Source organism: Branchiostoma floridae, chromosome 1 (genome assembly GCF_000003815.2).
Source record: "Branchiostoma floridae strain S238N-H82 chromosome 1, Bfl_VNyyK, whole genome shotgun sequence".
Classification (NCBI taxonomy): Eukaryota; Metazoa; Chordata; class Leptocardii; order Amphioxiformes; family Branchiostomatidae; genus Branchiostoma; species Branchiostoma floridae.
This window is the reverse complement of record NC_049979.1, coordinates 14,654,559-14,675,274: the sequence shown is the minus strand read 5'-3', so window position 1 is coordinate 14,675,274 and position 20,716 is coordinate 14,654,559. Positions and strand designations below refer to the sequence as shown.

Below are 20,716 nucleotides of genomic sequence, written 5' to 3'. Positions count from 1 at the left end.
GAGACTGTTGGTTCTTTAAGTTGCACATGACGTAATTCCTCTAAGCATGAGCCTGCTGCTCACACTGTCCCCTCCAAAGTACTGAAAGAGTGTAACCTCTACCAGTAGTGTGCAGATTGAACTGTACGAAACAGTGCACCACAGATTGAGCCCCAGACAGTATTAAGCAGTGGACAGCTAGAGTATGTATTGTTTCAAGACATTGTGGACCTGATTTCCTGTTTATGTTATAATTCACCAGTGACAGGAGAATGTACTAACTCTGTCTACCATTTATGTGGTTTTCTTCAGCTGCTTTTGTGTTATAGCAATTTCCTGTGGTGAAAAGTAAAATGTACATAAACTAGAACTTGAATTCCCTCCTCTGTGCTTGTACGTGGCAGTAAGTTCCTGCACTGTGTTAGATCTTTGGCCATGATTTCTTCTCAAACTTTGCCAGTCCCTCCACAGAACTGCTTAGAAGAGTATGCTTTACATATGGACCTTGGTGTCTTATCTTAAGGTGCAAGCTGCTCACATTTCAGCCCACGAATGTAGGCCATCTTACAGATACACTCTGTCAGCTCATCGATAACAGGCTTTCTTTGGAACAGCCATTTGTCACAACTAGTATCATACTTCCCTCGAGACAGGAGGCCTACCACTAAAGCTTCAGAGGATTGTATGTATACATATATCATCATTAACGTTGATGATCCCAGCAACTTGCCAGTGTAGCAGCTCAGCAGTAGCTTGATTGCCCCTTTTTCAATGTCTCTTATCTAAACATACTTGGTTTATTGTTTGGAAGATTTGGATTTCCATCTATTTCCAAAGCAAGTAGATGTCTATTCATTTGCTTGGGTTCAGTATACTTGCATGCTGGTATGTATTTTGTATCTTAAACCTTCAACAGAAGGACATTTTAATGGAGGATGGTACCCAGGCTAGCTGAAAAATCAATAGATAACAAAATTCCTAATCTGTAAATATGTTTGTTAACACTCTTATTAGCAATAATAGGAAACCAGATGTGATGAGGTACCATTCAGCTTGGCAGACCATTGATGTGTCGAACTCTCACGTTACAAAATGAAATATTCAACAGTTTAAAGCATGTCTTGTACATGTAGTTAAGGAACGTAGATGGTGCTATAAGATTCTGGTGTTTCGGCATATTGTTCATCAGTCGCTGTGTAGTACCAGGCAGATCTCCTTACATATGTAATTTCAGAATAATAACTCAGTCACAGAATAATACGGAGTGCTTAAAGTTGACATATTGCTCATTACTGCCTCCTGGATCGGCCTGTGTCCTTGGTGATAAGGATAATGGGGTAATGTGACAAATGTGGAACTTGTTATGGCAACACTATGGGTTCATAACTCATAGAGCTTTGCAGGAAATATTGATTTGGTGGTAGTCAGTTTATAGCCTTGTTATTGAAGCTTGCCTTATTACAGTCCTGTTTGAATCCTGTGATTAGAGTGTATCATCATCATCATCATCATTAGTCATCCTCATGATGAGGTGGAAGAAGTGAGTGTTTAATTTTGTTCAAATATAAAGAGATTTTGTATTTAAAGTCATTCGCTTTCTTCCAAGCAAAGTTACATTCACGTATACCATACATATACTTTGGTAGAAAAGACCTTCATTCAAAATAGTTATGCTATTTGTAGCCTTATTTGTATCATCCATGAGACCAAGATAAAACATTAATTCTACAAAGGCTTAAAATATTGCATGGAGTTATGAAGTCTCCAAAGTTAACTCTTGTTTATCACTGGTTAAGGCTTTGGCTGTGTCCATTTGTGTGTCTGGTTGTGGACCACATAACTGGATCTTGATAAGTGTGATAGTTGATAGTTGTTTGTAAAAGGAAGAAATCATTAGATTATGAGTCCCTTAGCTGCTGTCTGTGGTACTGCAGAAGAAATTAAGGTTTTGATATCGTGTGTTATGGACACGATTTTGGGGTTTTAGACATGCAGATCCTGTTGTCAGCAAAAAGTGACACTATACTGTAAATGCAGAAACTTTCGCGGTGGTTTAATGTTTTTCATGGCAATAAGAGACGACTACAGTGCATGGTGCTACCGTGAAATTAAAACCACCGCGAAATGTCCCTTTTCCTGCTTCCTCGAAATTAAATCCCTGGGAACGTAATGTCTTTACAGTATGTCAGGAAGGGATAATGAATTCATTCATTATTCACTCATTCTGAAGTTTATTCTTCCTAGTCTCTACCAGACTCCGGATTGCTGGAAAACCGAAGAAATGGAACAAATAAAGGAGTAAGCTGACCAGGGAACAGTACGCGACCTGCGTTTTTTTTCTTTGGTTTTCCAGCGACCCGGAGTCTGGTAGAGACTACATTCTTCCTAATATGTTCAGTCATTATTTGTTCATTCATTTTTCAGTTCTTCATTATTCATTCTTCCTTCCTTCCATCCTTCCTTAATTCCTTCCTTCCTTAATACATTCATTCATTCAAATTGGCTTTGTCACGCCTCCATATTGTTCTAAAGAACTCATTTGCAGGAATTCAGTCAGAAATGCTGTTCACTCAACATAAAGGTGGTCAGGTAGGAATGATCCATTCCTGTAAGGCTTGCCAGATCACCAAGCTGAAGCTGTTGTATTGTGATCTATTAGGCGTCACACGGCTTGTATTCCCACACTTGCTGGAGTCATTAATCAGAGGGAGTATTGGGAAATGTATTTGCAGAAATGTGGTCATTTTGATGACAAATGCTTTGCAGAAATCAATTTGTTCCAACGCTTCCAACCTTAAAACAGTACAGACCAGTGCTTTTGTCCCAGATTTCCAGGAAAAAGATAATAACCTGAAAACAGGTACTCTTGCCTCGAGACCATTTGACGTTTGTGAAATTTGTACCACTTGTATATAGAAATGTTTTCATGGTAAGACAAATTAAGTTTCCACTGCAATTTCCATGGTAGATTACTTGATTATTGAAGATATGGGGTAGGACCCAACATCAATTATTGGCAGAACATTTAATATTCATCAGGACAAGATATAGTCTGATATACCAATGAGGATCACAGTTACAACATAGAGAGATATAGACCCAATCAATGAATATTTTTTTTTGTATGTTGTAGATAATTCTCTGATAATGTCTCTGATAATGAACTCGACTAGCCTTACCATGTTTGTACCCCAGTATTATAGAACTGGTACTTATGATGTTTTACATCGTAGAAAGCTGATTCCTAGTCATGTGAAGCTTGTTGCATTGTTTTCGATGTATTAGATGCATAGCCACTTTTATCAGGCATTTTGTTGCGGAGATGGAATAATATAGACTTCATGATCAGTTTCTGGTCGTAAGGATTATTATATTTATCAAATTATTCTTTATTTAAAGCTTTGTCAACTGCTGCATCATTTGAAGTGGCTAACCCCTAGAAACTGGGAACTTTAGGATTAGGCATGCAAACCACTTAATACTCATGTCACTTCTGTTGAAATGAATAAACTGTGGTGGTGACAATGAGATTCATATAGAAATCAATGAATTTGTGGCTGATTGGTTGATGAGGTGGCATGTAGGGGTCGATAAAATTGGCCTATAGGCCCTGCGAATGTTTGTCAACCTGGGAACATCCAGTTCAATCCGGTCCAGTCCAGTCTAATTCATGTAACAAATGAAACTTTTATTGCCCAATCAAGTCTCCTCACAGTCGTAGTGGCGCAATTTATCCAGTTCGGTCTGGTCCTACCATGTCCAGTCTAAATCCACTCTCTGCCACTTTGTGCTTTATGCAGGTGCAATATCAAGAATATCAAATATTGATGACAGGAAGCCACAGGGAGGATTTAATCTCTCAGGAGGGGGGTGGTTGTGGGAGGATATTGTTGTTTGTGTTTTACAGGAGGCTTGGGTTTTAATAATTTCCTGTGAGAGAGCGCTATTAACATTTGGTGTCACAGTTTGACTCATCCAAGTCACAATATTCCCAATTTTATCTTCTAGAGGCAGGTTCCCTAACGGATGTAAATTTATGACTTCAACATCATATAATTGCACCAGTGTCAGTTGTCAAAAAACTGTTGTGCTTTGACTAATGATAAATAACAGTAGCAATTTTAGGAATTTTCCGTTCAGTTCGAGTTGATTTTTTATAGTTGATGCACGATTTGCACCATGAAGCTTAAACAAGAAAATGTTGTTATGATTCTAACATTCAGTATTGTAGCAATCTAGATAGTACACCGTAACTTTGGATTATCTGATACCCCTGTCTGTGTAGAATGGACATTCATTTCCATATTTGTGTGTTTCGTTATGATTGTGTTATGGTTAAAGAAATCAGGACTAGTTGGTATTATAAGTTCAAGCTTTAGCTTAGAAAGTGTGAACTTCAATCAGTGGATGGAGACCTTAGCAACAATACAGTATTTGAAGGGATACACAGTAATCTGCTTTATAAGGTAAATGTTACCATCTTTTATTATGTATAGTTGTACAGTATGCAAGCTTGATATCATCACTCTGAAGTTTACTCTTTGAGGAATAGTATTGCATAACTTGTAGCCAGGCAATAAACCTGGGCCAATGCAAAGTTCTTGTCATACTTGAAAATCCGTTTTGCCATTCTGTTCATGCAACAAAATGAATATTTCTTTATTACCTGGAGGGCAGTATACCCAATGAACCAGGCTGCTAATATGGCCATCAAAAATGACCCATGGCCTCTAACTTAACTTGACCTTGATCATAGCCCTATGATGACCTACATGTCTTCATACAGGACTGCAGCCTGTACTCTGTTAAAGTACATCCAAGTGTAGGGTTGGGTACGGGTCATCTTTGCCATTCAGGTGTTATCTACATCCCTGTAATACATGAAAAGACAGGAAATAACATTAAATAAATATGAATATGGCACACAGAAAATTGGAATCTAGCTGTGAATTGCTGGGAGCTTTTCTTCCATTATTACAGACAGGCATATACTGTGTATGCATATATGTTCTATATATTTTTTTTTATTTTCATGGGTACAAAAGAACATTAAATGGTTGATCTCAGCATGTAACATTCTGTAATGTTACTAAGGACTGCAACCATTTCAGCCAACATGCCAAGCTGTTAAACTCAAAACCTAAAAGCATGACCACTAACCAAAGTACTCAGTCAGAGAATATATTGCTTCAATTCATCCTGTCTTCTGCTGAATGAGTTACAGTAGCAACCCAGTTGTGCATGGAGCAGGTGTATAGAAAGCTTCTCACTCGCTTAGAAATGCAAACTCTTTCTTATGCTCAGTCAGCTGGGGTATCAAAGATCACATCAAAAAGCGCTTCATTGCCTTGGACCCAGAAAATGCCAGCCAAGGTAATTAATTTACCCACTGTTGGCATCTGCTCTGGAATTTGTGATTAAGAGACTATATTGGGTTCAAGAATCTATTAGTAGATCTAAAAGATGTTGCAACTCTGGTACATCCATCATCGTTTATGATGTTTATTATCCCTTCCCTGGGAGACTAGGATTACTGTGCGTTGTGCTCACTTGGGAACAGTGTATTGGAACAAGTCTGGTTTTATGTGCTCTGAGCTGCAGTACAGAAGGTACAAAAAGGGTGACTGTCTCTATTGGACAACAAATTGTTTGTTGTCTAAAGCTTTTTTTGTGACACTGTTTGTTGTGTTAGTGTATATTTAATTCCAATGTCCATTTTTTTAATCTAAGAAGGAGTTATGAGTTAAACGTTGTTTTTTTTACATTCAGGCCATGCATTGGGAATGGTGCTTGCTTCATACCTTTTATCTTTTATCCTTATTAAAACCCACATCAATGTACCTCAAAATTAAGAAGAAAAACCCAAAGCATCTAGCGTGTGATTACAGAATGTTGGACTACCCAAAGTGGCCTCTGGGGTTTGGTTCAGAAACCAGGCTTGTGGTAAACCAGCTGCAGATGGGACAGATGCCAGGAGTTGGTAGATATGAAAGCCAACATACATCATGTGATGTTCTTTTAAGGAAAGCCAAAGAAAATCTTGACATCCATGTCAGTCCTTTTATTTGGCATCATGAAAAGGATTTTCATATCTCCTGCCATCCCTCCTGTATTGTATCTGTGCATGCAATGGTATCTTTGATCTATATTGCATTTATATTGGCTTCTTCCTGGAATATCATTGAAAAAAACATGGTTCCCAAGGTCCTTGTAACAGCAATGAAAACTGTGATAGGTATAAATAGATACAAGGATGCATCTAAGGGGTGAAACTGTACTTCGGAAAAAATCCAGAAAAGTCCTAAAAGTCCTTATATATTATGTACACACAGTTGGACCATTTTCATGTGTTCATTCTGGAGAAAATGCCCCGGGGGTCTTGGTGTAACAAATGGCAGCATTCTGATAGGATGGAAGGAAATTGTCTGCACTCTTTTGATATCTCAAGAACTATGGTGGGAAGTCTCTCTGTTGTCTATGTCTCCACTTCTCACATTGGTCTTTAACAAATGAGTACTGGTTGGAAAACAATGTTTTTCACCAGCTCCATTCCAAAGCACTGGAAAGCTAGTGCTGACTGGGAAGGTCAGGGTTGGCCCTCAATAGGTGGAATTATTTTCTCGAACAATTCATCCAGCTGTTAAGTTTCATACCTCTACTTGACTTGTTTTTGATTCTGTCACAAGCAACCTGACAACCATTGCCCTTCCTGGTCCTTGTGTAGAGTCATACATCATTTCATGTTTCTATGTTTCCTTTTATTATAGAAGGGAAGGAAGTTAAAATACAAGTATGCAGCTCCGGTTGGTGTCACATACTTCTTGCATTTGAAAGACATACGCTTGATGACCCACTCATTGTGCATAACTCATGTAGAACGTTTCCATTAGTTGATAGCTGTTGAAACAATGATGCAATGCTCAAAATATGGCAATAACCTTGCTGGCACAAACCCATAGAGGCCCCAAGGGTTTTACCTTTTACTTTGCTTTGCACCTCTTGTGATGGTTATGTATACATGCAGGCTTCAGACAGTAATTGTCCTTGGTACTGATAATGCATCAGCTAAATGTGAAATGCTTGTCTGATACCCTTGTGTACAGAATAAGGTAGATAGCTATATAACACTGTCCTTGGTGCTGAACAAGGAGTAGTTATAGCTTATTTGGCTCTTTGTTGCATTGGTTTTGCATGTGTTTGAAAGTATGCATGTGTATGTTTGTATTTTCAATAATTGAGACAAAGCATAGTTTTGGCAATTCAGAATTTTAGATTCATGGAGTATCTCAACAAAACCCTGCTAATAAATGTATCAGTAGTAAAGGAGTATTAAGTGGCAACAAATGAAGAATCCTCTTGATTTGTGAATTGAAATACTACTAATTTGTGAATTGATATACTACTAAAACTGCAATAAATGCACAGAGACTGATTATGAATATCTTCTGTCTAGAGCTTTTTCATTATCCCATATATAGAGAAAATTCAGGAAACTCTGTCACATTTCCTGTTGATTGGCATACGATTGGCTCCTTAGATCAAAATTGACAGTATTAACCTTGTTATGGTGGCAAAAAGACCATACAATTACGCTGGATCCCAATAGATTCCTTAATTAGATTTTTGTCACAATACCAAGCTCTCTATCCCCTCCTTATCATGTTACAGTCATGACTCATTTTTGGAGTTTAAGTGCTGGCTGGTTCTAAGCGGCTTTCAAACCATCACATGGAATAGGTAATTTCAGATTGCAAGAATCATGTTGATATCAGTGCTAGTCTGTTTGAATAATGTACAGACAGAAAACTACCTAAAGATGTTGTTAAGATTTGAGGGAAGGTGTTGATAGATGTATAACAGGATCAAAAGTGAAAACCAAAGGACTCATTCCCATGCAGCTAACACCGTTTTACTCTCAAGTTTGAAAGCAGTTAGTAACGCTTAAAGGGATGGGTAGGCCCATCTTATGGGGGAGGCATGCAATGACGTCAATGGGGTGATTTATCTTTAAATGAAAGTTAATAGCCACAGTCGGTGTGCCAAGAAGCCCCTTCTGCATCCATTCTGGCATCTCTGAAGCAATCCTGTGTCATTAAGAAGTTAAGCTTCCAGACGCCAAGTTTGAAAAGACGTGGGGCCATCTTTAGCTGTAACCCTTTTAAATGTCTTTAAGAGCCATGGGCAGGATGGGCTTTTAGTCCTGAAGGGTACACGTGCATGAAACAGGTGATGGAGTGGATACATTGATGTCCTCTGTCAAGGTTAAGCTGGGTTGGACTGTTTGAAACTTACACAAGAATGCCAACAGACCAGCTATTATCTACTCATTTACATGTATATTGTGACTTTTGCTGTTATTATTCCCTGCCACTGGTATATTGTATAATGATTCACTACAATGTTGTTGATGCAGTTGTTGGTGTTCAATAATTAGATATCGGGGAATATGGCGAAGTAAAATGGCAACAAAGCATTTGTTAGCATTAAACAGATAACAGGCATGTGTGACACAGCATCTGCCTGTTTCAGACAATACATCTCAGATACACCACATCTTTTAACTTTTCTTGCTTAACCTACATCCTGCTGCCTACCCCCATAATCAATACAGTTTTGATGCCAACTGGCTACCTTACCATGCTGGAGGTTAGTTTTTAGATATTTAAGGACATGTTAGATTTCTCTACCTGCTCATGTAAAAAACGTATCCACAGCCATCCATTAGTTTCAGTGGAACTTGACGGCTCAAGCCTTGACATTTTTGCTCATAAAGATTGATTATGTATTCGTAATGCATATGTTTGAAAAATATTACAGTGGATGGTTATAGGTATAATCGCTGTGTTCAATAACTTTGATTAGATGGGATTAGATGGTTGGGAGTTGGGACCATTACGAGATCCCTGCAAGCAACAAACTAATCTGTGTGTTGATTTTTCAAAGGTAATGCATGATAAGCTAGAATTATACTTAATGCCTTCCCGCCGTCTTTGCTGTCTGAATGGAGATTGGAATGGCAAAGTATTGGCACACATATACAATATTCCAGTGATGCAAGATTCCGTTATCAAAAGATGAACCACATAAATGGAAGACTAGTTTAGATGTACCAAGTGGTTATGGTTTCAAAAAGTTCTTTTCAAAATTCTCTTGTGTGGTATATTTTCTTTTTTGTTTTGTTCAAAATCATACAAAAAGTCTAGTGAAAAAGTGTATTTTCAACATTTTTCATGTGACTGCTAATACATATGTATCATACATAGCAAATAACAATAATGTGTAATGTTACATGCATGTATGTTATGTTGTATATTGACTTAAATATATTGACCATTTGCTTCAAACAGCAGTCAAAGAAATAATGGCCAGGATTCATCAGAGCCAGTGTGTGATTGTTGCATGTTTGAGTTGTCCCCTAGGTACTTTCCGGTGGTGGTGAATGCCTTTCATGTCATGGAAGACAGATGGGACGTTTGCTAGATGTGAGGCTAGCGGCTTAAACCTTGACTTTTGGAAAGCCCTCCGTTTAAAGTGTCCAGGTGAATATCGTTAAGGGGCTTATAACTTCAGTTATGATGTACGCTTGATGGGAAAAGATGTCTGGACAAGTGCCTCTTTGGAATATCTGCAAGCATTTCTTGGAAGATGTCTGAATGCCCAGCAGTGTGATTATATCCTGAAATGGCATCATTGATTGTTTATGGTCCTGATCGCCATTGGCCATTTTCCTATTAGAAATCAATTTCCATCCTAATGACAACGTTGATGCAGCAAGCTTCCGGGATTACACTGAATTGCATAACATTCAATAAGGGGCCCTTGCCTTAATGTGGTAGTAACCCAGTAACTTGCCTACTGTACTTTTTTTTCTTTAGTTTGATGCCCAAACTGTAGTGGGCATTTCAAGACAAAATCATTTTGTCCAACTAAATACATGTAGATCTAACCTTGCCATTTTTTAAGCCTCTTGTAAAAATGTAGGTTGCATCTTGTTTTATCATGTTATATGTCTAAATAACTACTAAATGTATTTTCTTACATATAATTTCAACAAACTGTTCCTCAGTAATTGGCCTAGAGTCTAGGTATTTGGATGTCTGTCAAATCATAAACAGCTTGAGTTGTTTACATATGGAATCTTATTTCCTGGCACCCCACATCCCTCACTACCAGTATGTGTGGCTGTACATTTTTCAATCCTGTCCTGACCAAATTGCTTCTCAGCATGTTACGCCATTAGTGAAGGGTATCCCGGCATATACAATTCATTGCACATTAGAACCATCAGTATGTCAGCAGTGTCATGGTATGTTATACCAGACTAAAGTGATGGATGTGAATATGTGACCATTCACAAAAGGTGAAATATGCTATTGTCAGTAGTGTCTGACCTCAAATACAGTTATATGGCCAAAGAAGTGTTTAATAAATCTTGTACCCTAAGCTTTGTGTCAAACTTTCTCTATACATGTACTAAAATAGGAACATTCATGACAGAAAAATCTACATGAATATACAAACTCAGTTTCTTGTGGTAACTTTAATGGTGCATACATATTGCTGCAAAACAGTCATACTTGTACTTTACATTTTATTTATGTCTCTCATATCTATACTAAGAAGTCAGGGGCAGAGCTTTGGATCACTGTTCTTGCCAACTCATCTTCTTCTGTGTAGGTAAATTATTTTTTGTGTCAGAATGAATTAATACAACAAGATAAGAAATCAAGGTTGCCCGTCTTTACAGATTTCTCTGCATGAAAAGTTTTGTCAAAAAAGTATGGACAGGCAATCCAGAACCTCTTAACAACCAAGTCATGGTGTACAGAACAATTCATACATGACATTTTGGCAATTGGCTCCATAGATTTGTAATTACTGACAGAAATGCATGTCACATAACCACCTGCACCCCAGCTTTAAGGTGGTTTGTAGTAACACTGGGGTGTGTGGATGTATGTTAAATGTTTTGTTTTGTTCTCTTTGTTGCTTAAGTGCCAGGGGTATATATTATGTGCAGAATGTTACATGTGAAGCCCAGTGTAATATCTCAGTGTTCTCTGTAGCTTGCTATCTTGAAGCTGTACTCCTTCAGTAATGCCACAGGCAAGAATTTTAGGTAATGGGTATATACAATTCAATCAAAAATTATCTGGACAAAACAAGGTTGTATGTACTCACTTGTTAATCCCAGAGGGCAAGCATGACAAACTTTTTCTTCTTCTCTATAAAAATTCCTGAAAAAGCCTGAACTGGAAGTCTGCTGTACTTATAAATGTTCCAGTCTTTCTGTATTCTGCTGTCACTATATTTATTGAACTAAGCACAATATTGTCTTCTTAAACCTGTTCTGCCTCTTGGCAACCTTGATTTTCATCGTGGTCATCACTGTAGCTTTTTGCGCGTCCATGACGATGTGAATTGGTGGTGCCCTGTCCAATGAAGACATCATTTCCCTTTGTTCGAATCCGTTTGATCATGTCCAGAAAAGCTTCCTGAATTTCTGTGTTGCAAAAGCCATACACTATAGGGTTGGAATAACAAGGAATAGTCAGGAAAACAAGCAGAAAGGTGCGATTGGCAGCTTTGAGTGCATCTGAGGGAAAAGTCCAGTTCTCGAGGAGCAGCTTGGTTATTCCGTGAAGGGACCAGGACACGAAGAAGATGAGAAATATGATGGAATGAGTAGTGATGGTTTTAACGGCCTTGGTCTCCAAGAACTTCACATCGTCACCCTCATTCTGGCTCTTGATGAGGGAGTGCTGCCTGCTGGCTTGCTGGTAGACCTTCACATAGGAGAAGATGATGACAGCAAAAGACGCGATTGTCAAGGCAGAAGCAACACAGAGCATGGGCAGCTGGTACCTGAGGCTGACCCAAGTCGTGGTAACCCGCGGTGTGCAGAGGAGCAGGTCAGGCATGTACTGGTGGGGGTCAGCAAACCTGCTCATGATTTGGTAGACAGCCACGGACACGATGGAGGTTAGCCAGGCAGCCGTGATCAGAGAGAGCACCCGGGATGTTGTGACGACGTTGTGGTAGTTTAGAGCCCAACAGATTACATAGTACCGATCCATGGCCATGATGGCCAGGTTGAACAATGTGCAGGCCGACATGGTCATGTACACGGCACTGTGCACCTGGCACCACACCCACCCCAGATCGTTCACACGGTACAGCAAGTTGACGATCACCGTGGGGATACAGACGGTGGTGATGAAAATGTCACAGCAGGCCAAACTACAGTGTACATAATACCTGGGCTTCCTGAGCCGCTTGTAGGACAGGATCACCACCAGAACTCCGATGTTTCCTCCTAGGGTAGCAAGATACGACAAGGTGACATAAGTAACCTGCAAAGCCTGTTCCAAAGGTGAGGTTCCAAATATTATGGGCATACTCCCGTTCTCACTGCTATGATTGGAGATGAATTCACTTTCTGGAAAGTCTGTGGTAAGCTCCAATGTAGGCTGGGCCTCCATCGTGACCATTGCAAGCTGGCTTCAGTCCGATACAGAGTATTGGTTGAAAACTAGTGGAGCCGCGACCAGCAGCAGCTTCAGGGAGCAGATAGCCTGGTGTGTAAAGTCCTCACCCGCAGGAAATGATTTTCATATTCACCCTATCCAATCATTGCCGTTTGATTGGCTGTTGCAGTGCCCCCGTCTCCCTCTGTACTCACTCACTGGCTTCTTCAATAACGGTGGTGGGCGGAAGCTTCTGGTGACGTCATCCCATTCAGAAGCGCGAACCACGTGTCATTTATCAAGCTCGGTTGAATGTAGCCTGGCAAGTCGTGTCACCCTGTCCCGGGAGAGGCCACATCCCACAAAGGGGGCAGCAGCTGTAATGATACATACCCAGGTATATTATACCAGACAATGGGGCACTCCATCATAGCGTTTTCCACAAGACTCCAGTTTGTCACGAGTGGCATGATATGCACGGGAGAAAAATGTTCCAGCATTAAATATGCATCTGTGGTCGTGTGTTGTTTTGAAAGTTAAGTGTCATTTATTTACAAGGAACTTGTTCAAAATTTAAGATGAAGAGTGTTGATATTATCAAGGCTGTTTATACTATCAATGCTAAGGATATGCATATGTATGGTGTGTTGTAAGATGTGGGCAAGTCAAGTGCCCCTAATAGGTGCAGTGTTAACCCCAAACTTCCCTCCCAGTTGGGGCGGCCTTCATAAAGCATTCCATACCCCATTGATTATTCCATTGCCATCGGCTCTGGGAAAGTGATGGCATGTCATTACAGTTGGGGAAAATCAATGGAGAGGGCCAGGGTTGTTTGAACCGCTTCTAATGTGTACAGCACAGGCAATAACGTGCAAATAACATCCTCATGGGAGGGAAATGCGATATTGGATTTGCTCAAATAAGGATAGAGTATGCATACGATATTGCCTTTTGGAAATGTGAACTCTAATATAAGATACAGTGACGTCAGCATAATGTTCAAGGGATATTCAGTTTGGCATCTATTACTGCAATATATTAAAGATATATTAAAGATATATGATGCTATATATCTTATATTGATTGCTGTTGGAGTAATATGTTCAGAGGCAAGAGGCAGGATTTATAAACACTTCTAGATTAACAAAGTGTAAATAATTGTAGCTGACAAGGAGTCTCCTCTGCTCCTATTCCCAAGATAGCTGCTGCTAATCTTATCACAACAGTTACCCTTATTTGTGCCAGAAGGAATCAGTCAATGGATAGACAATGAAGTCTTCCATGTCCCAAGTGTTTTAGAGCACGGAAAGGATATACATTTATATTGTGAAAAGGGAATAAAATTGCCTTGCTAGTTAAATAGTCCAGATGATGCAAATTGCTTTCTCCTGTTTGTGCAAAAAGTCTATTTTTCATTCTATTTTAGATGAAGGCTATTTAAAGGTGACATCACCGGAAAGAATATGCTTGACATAAAGGGCTGTACAAAGAAGCCCCTTTGAGCTACTTTACACTTTGCTATTGAAAATAACCTTGGTATTGCAAATAAGACAGCTACAAACAGAACACAGTCTAGTAGCCCATATAAGGTGCTCCCTCCCATACAACTGAAAAGCATCACACTATACTTATAAGCTGTTGATTCAGCACCATGGACAGGTTAAGTGGTTCTTTTGGACTGTGTACTGATATGTCCGACTGGAGATGCACATTGAAGCAGCTCTCATTTGATAGCTGTTTGTTATGCCCCTAGACATCTGCCATGTGAAGATGATACATGGAGTGTAATGGGCTCAATGTGCCCTCTGTGGAAATATGAATCTATGATACAGAAATAATTCCTAGAATCAGGCTAAACCTTTACCAGTAGTGCATCCATTTTACTTATGTTTGATTCCCCTCTAGTCATTAACACCAGTAGAACTGTCTTCCATATCCATTTTATATACTTTCCATTCAGTTGAAATATGTTGCCTTTGTGATGCATGTAGGTCCCTTTAAGATTTCTTTTGATGATTGTACTTTTTTACATTAATGCAGTGCATTTTTACAATGACTGATAGTAATGTTTCCAAAGTAGAAATTTAGATAGAGTTGTCTTACTTAAGTGCAGCATGTACTTTTCGTTTCTGTGCTGCAATTGCTATTGCCTTGGTGTCAACATTTGCAGCTAATTTTCATAACTGTTTCCTGCAGACAACATGAATATATGCAGTAAGTGGCACAATGGTGTATTGTCAGATTAACAAGCAGAAAACTGATGAGGGGATTTGGTTGTCAAAAGGATGACAAACCATAGGAACACATTTGTCACAATAAGGCCATACAAGCTCTATTGCTTGTTCACCAGGAACACCAGGGTCTTCATATTCTGGACACAATCAATAAAGGTATTTTTAAAAGTCAAGTTTTGAAGGTATGAATTTTTGCCTGTTCTTAAAAAATGAAAATAAAAAAAATTATTGCCACATGTCACCCAATGGCATCCCTGGTCAATCTGGATATTATGTGAGTGTGAGTGAATATTGGATAGTGAGACATTTTTGTTCCAAAAAAAGATTTGTCTTGTCTCAAAATCATGAAGAATTTTTCAAAGCACTTCTGAATCGTATGGGTTTTGGATCCTTTTTAAGTGTATCAGTATCATGAGGTTGAATGTTTCAGAAAAAGCTTTACAAGTTATCTTGTTCATGGATTGAGCTGTCAGGGTCAACAGTCAACTGCTTCCAATGCAGTTTGCGTTTCTCTGTTCTTTACAAATGACTTTACTCACATTCATTGTTACTGATAGTGATAGACTTGGGTGAAGTTGAAAGTAGTGCCGTGACTAGGGCTGGGTACAGGTACAGAAAATTCAGGTCCAGGTACGGTCCAGGTCCAGAGGATCAGGAACAGGTCTGGACCTGAACCTGGACCTAATTATCTGTGAAAATTTGTGAATGGGCGATACACAAAACAATGGTTCACTACAAGGATTCTGTTCGGTGGAATGCCCATTTGCATTCTAAAATCCTATCTTCGTGTAAACAACACTAACTGCCTCTGTTTCAGACCAGGTTTGGCTATAGAAACTTAAAAATGACTATCAACTTTCCTCTACTTCGGTCTTGTTATTTTTGGGGGATGGTAAGCCCCAAAACACATGAATGCCTACCGATATAATCTGTTCATTTTCGAATCGGTCCAACTTCCGGTCCACTAAATTTTTTCAGGTCCGGTTTTTCTGGACTGGTCCAACAAGAAAAAACGGTTTTGTACTGGTACACCGTACTGGTACCCACCCCTAGCTGTGACCATTAATCTTCTGACATGCAAAATTATGGCAACCAACTGCTCTGAGAAGAGTGTGCTGATTTCAAAGAATACTCCATCAATACGTAAACTATGAGAAAGGAAAGCTGACAAAATATCACAATATTTGTCTTACAACTTATATCTGTCTGTCAGGTGTAATGTCAGGCTATACCATCTAAATGGGTATCTTTTTTGTTCTTCATGAATGGAATAGATGACAGATTCCTCCATTTGTGAAGAAAGTGCCAGTACTGGTGCTCGTTGTGTTAGATATTTCCCATAAAGTGTGGCACAGATCTTGTAAAGGTCAGCAAGCCTCATGCTGTACACGTACGGCCATTCATTGCCTTGTATCCAATTAAGAGTGCACGAGATGGTCGCTCGTAAGAAATAAAAGATCAGAAGCTGTAGGAATGTGGTGGGAATTGGAGCTCAGTTACATAAAGGCAGCAGGAGATCTTATGACAGAGGCACATGAGTCTGGGCATGGAGCCAAGCATCTCTATGGCAGGGAGACGTGTCGGGACTGGCTGATTCTGCTTTGTGAAGATAACACTCACAGTCTGCTAATTGCAGACTTCAAGTATCTTTTACACCATACATCATTCTTATCCATATCTTCCTGAGCAATAATTGCAAATTGTCCTATTGCCCTTGTCTTTGTCAACAACAATGGATTGGATGACAATGTAAAGGAAAATTGTAGTCAATATTTCCAAAATTCTTAGATTTGCTAATTAAGTGGCAAAAAAATTGTTTGTTGCTCTTAAAAAAGACGCGATATGTCACTACCCACGGGCAAAGGGCACCTTGCAGGTATATCAAAATCCTTAGCTTATCTCTCTTGAAGTTCAACACCTTAGGGCAATATTAGGTATTTTGTTTATGTTTGGAATAAGAGCCACAGAGCATACTTATTGCAGGCTATGTGCTGAATGCTGAAGGGGCTTTTGCCTCCAGAAGGGATTGGGATGTCATGACAGAACAGTAATATAGCAATTTGTGGAGGTTGAAGAAACCTGCTCAGAACAGGAAGCATTTTTGGGGGTTCATGAAAATTGGGTAGATTTTTTACTGTAATAAAACAAATGAAATATTCTGATTATGCAAATGACTTGCACATCTGCATAATTCATGCTTGGTTATGTACACCTTTAACTAACTTTCACAGATCACAATATTGACAATCCAATCATTTACAGGTGTAAGACTTAGTCCTAGGAAAAAATGTTGTTTTCCTGTTTCAGTCCTGAGAAAATTAGGGTCGGTATGTAGGGATTAACATTTTCTAAAGACTTTGGTCCAAACTGACTCTGGCCTGGACAATGCAGTTCACAAAGTAAAACTCAAATGCATAATCACACACAGGAACAAAAACTATTCTGATTATGCAAATGACTGTCACATCTGCATAATTTTTGCTTGGTTATGCACACCTTTAACTCACTTACAAAGGCCACAAAGTTGACAATCCAATCATTTACTTTATATATTTATTATGACGTGGATTAGGACACTTTCACATTAGTTATGCAAATAAGTGACTTATTTGCATAATTGGTATCTGCTAATATTCCACCTGCCACAAACTACATATGTTACATGTATTTGAGTCCTATAATGGAAAATACTGTAAATATAGATTTTCCTCCGTAATTATATAAGTTAAGACCAAATCTGCATAATTTGCACTTCATCATGTACATCTCTGCCAAAGATACCTGCATGCTAAATATCATGGAAACCCATCGTTCCTATGTTCTGTTATGCTCCATTATGCTCCTAGGAAGAATTGACAATGTTGCCCCTGCCCAAACACACATCACTTCTTCCTTACATCACAAGGTATCTGCCATCAAAAAATCAAGACCATAGCATGTCCAGCTCAAAAGATAAAAAAAATCTGTTGCTGTACCAAGGTCACACACCAGGGGGTCCAAAATCGACCTTGACCTTTGTCTTTCCAACACTTACAGTAACGTTACCCACATACCAAATATTATTATAATCCATCCAGAGGTTCTAAGGTTATGCTGACCACAAATTTCTGGAAACACAGACAGTCATACACACAGACAGGTCATAATGATATCATAATGATACCATGTTTTGCCACAATTGTATGTTATAGTATTTATAGTGTCCATTTTGAAAATTTTGGCATCTTGCTTTCATGGAGAATATGCATCATGTAGCACTATGATGATAACTTGTTTTTCTCAACCTCTTGCATTAGACTTTGATTCTGCAGTTGATGTCATCCCAAAAGTTTAGTTGCTGTGACCTAATACTGTACTACTTGGGGCAACAGTGGCCTTCTTGGAGTGACAGATTATCGGCCCGACATTACAGAAAGTCCTGAACCTAAACCCAACTGTCAGTATCATTGGCAGACTAAGAACTTCTTTTTGACACTGCTCCATGACACTGAAGGGGCTCAATCTACTACATAATCCTAATCCTATTCCCACCCCTAACCCCAAGTATTCAGTGTCATTGATAGTTCATAAAGCTTATTATCATTAAAGGGCACTAATATGGACAGGATCAATCTGCATGGATAATCTGTATTCTAACCCCTCTTCAATCTCCCGATGTCATTGGCTGTTCTAATCAGTTTTTGGTCCATGACACAGGCTAAGGCTTCATATTAGGTAATCCTAATCCTATTCCTAACCTCAGACTGTCACTGTTTATAAAGAATCACTGAGATATCATCCCTTAGAGGTGCAGGCTCTACAGATACATGTAGGCTTTACTTTTGCTGTGCTCAGCCTTGGAGATGTCACCAGTTCTAGCCCTGTGGGGAAGCTGATCCACTCAGTAAAGTGAACCCATTTTCTCTGGGTCAGCTAAGAGAAAGATGGAACCCAGCTGTTTCTACCAAGTCCCAGGTCACTGTTGCAGAATTTATCCAAGATGGAAGCAGAAATGAGTACAGAAAAATGAATGAAAAATAAGACTTTTGTGATTGGTGATACAGACGTTTTCCGCCTGCATGTATCCAGGTGGTTGAAAATCTGCTCAGTGCCCTTGCATGAACATTCCAAAATTGATACACCTCTACTGCATGCAATCCCTAGTAATCCTTTTCTTTCAGACAAAGATCGAGTTCTTTGAAGGCTTCTATTGATCTGATATGCACTTCCCTATGTCCACAGAATCTACTATGGGTGCACAACACATCAGGAGTCCCACATTAGATTGACAGAACAGAGGGGTGAGAGAGACTTAGCCTGTATGGTCACCCTGGTCAGGTTGACGTCCCTTCCAATAGTCACATATAAGGGCATGCAGATAAGGCATGTCTAGTATACCAAAAGCTGAATCTATATCGCGCTACCCTGATGTTCAGTAGACTATAGGCTAGTAGTCAGTAATGTTGCTCCTATGGTAGGTTGGCTCACAATATGCCCCACTGCATGTAACGCCTTATCTCTATATCCGTGGGAGTATTTTGTGAGAATCAATTGACACCAGCCTGACAGAAAATTAAACCATCATTTCTTCCAGTTACATGTGGATATTATAAATAACATTTGTCACAATGAATCTGATATACAAACATGGTTCACTTTCTCTCTAGTCCTGATGATGATACCAAAATATTGCAATCTGAAAGCATGTACCTGTCATGCTGAGAAAGACAGCATTCTTCAACTTCTTGGACCAGAGTGGCCCAAATTTCCTCAATGACTCATTTTTCTTAAATCGACAGATATACTAGTATGTTACGCAAAGAATAAAGGTCAATTAGTTTTAAGCCAGAATTATCCTTTTCCTGCTGACAAAGGTTGACTTCTTGGAAGGCTTGTCTGTATGTGAGAGCTTTGAACTATTGATCTGGTATGCACTTCTTTATGGCTGATCGTCAATACTATCATTGTCTAGATTGGCTGAGCAAGACGCTGGTAGTCCATGTAGTTCTAATTATCTCCATGAAAAATGGAGATATAGTTTTGGGTGTGTCTGTGTGTGTGTGTGTCTGTGTGTCTGTCTGTGTGTCCGGATTTTTGTAGTGAGCATAACTCAAGAACCTCTGAATGGATTACAATGATATTTGGTTTGTGGGTAGGTGTTGGGAAGACAAAGGTCAAGGTCAACTTTGGGCCCCCTGGTTTATGACCTTGGTACTGCAGCAGAAATTCATTTTTTGGATCTTTTGAACTGGATGTGCCATGGTCTTGATTTTTAGATGGCAGATAGCTTGTGACATAAGGAATATGTGGTGTATATTTTGTTGATAGTTCTAAGTGACACAAGTCCTTTGTTGTCATGAAGATTCCATCTTGCTTTAGCCAATGTCTCCCTTTCAAATGGTGACCCATACCTTTTTGAAGAAACAGACAATCAATCAACAGACCTACCATGTAAGATGGAAATTGATCTTGCTATCATACACTTGATACCTTCTCCAATATGGTAATCACTGTTTATTGGCACCTGAAATTGTGAATGTGTGTGGGGGAAGACCATGGTGGATTGTACGTTGTGTGATGGTTGCCTCTGGTGGCCAGCTTGGAGGACGAACAATGGAAACCAATCTATTTGTCAAAGTCAGAGCCTATGACTACCAACCGTTAGAATTCCTGTCACAGAATGCTAGAGCACAGAGGTTAGCATTTTACATATAAAGGGGCATTCCACTCCACACGGGGTGTTATTTTCCGATAAATATTAATTTTAGGAAGTAATAACTGCATACTACTTCACATTATACGATAAATTACCCAGTTGCTCCACGTGCCTCGAAAGCATTCAGTCTTCTACTGAACTCCCCAAGTACCCTCTAATTGAATTAATCCTATGGCTGAATACAATGCAAAACTTTTAGGTAAGGTTACAAAACTAATTTCAGGTTCGCTAAGAAATCTCGTCTTGTTCTTGTATTCTTTGCTATCTTATGAGCAATTTGCCTTCTCGGTTTGCTTAGCGTACCTCAATTATTCCGAAAATATGTACGATAAACAAAGTGT

At 39.2% G+C, this 20,716-nt stretch overlaps 2 protein-coding genes across 2 annotated transcripts in view; one reads left to right on the top strand and one right to left on the bottom strand.

Annotated features, from left to right (window-relative positions):
- The window catches only part of LOC118409661 (exportin-5-like), a 54,131-nt gene that overhangs the window by 19,133 nt on the left and 14,282 nt on the right, over window positions 1–20,716 (top strand). The gene's annotated exons all lie outside the window — the stretch shown is intronic.
- Window positions 4,461–13,313, bottom strand: LOC118409803 (olfactory receptor 2H1-like). Its single transcript, XM_035811124.1, has 2 exons — window positions 11,161–13,313; window positions 4,461–4,850 (listed from the first exon to the last, which is right to left on the bottom strand). The coding sequence occupies exon 1, from the start codon at window positions 12,468–12,470 to the stop codon at window positions 11,319–11,321; it is 1,152 nt and encodes a 383-aa protein (XP_035667017.1). The 5' UTR covers window positions 12,471–13,313; the 3' UTR covers window positions 4,461–4,850; window positions 11,161–11,318.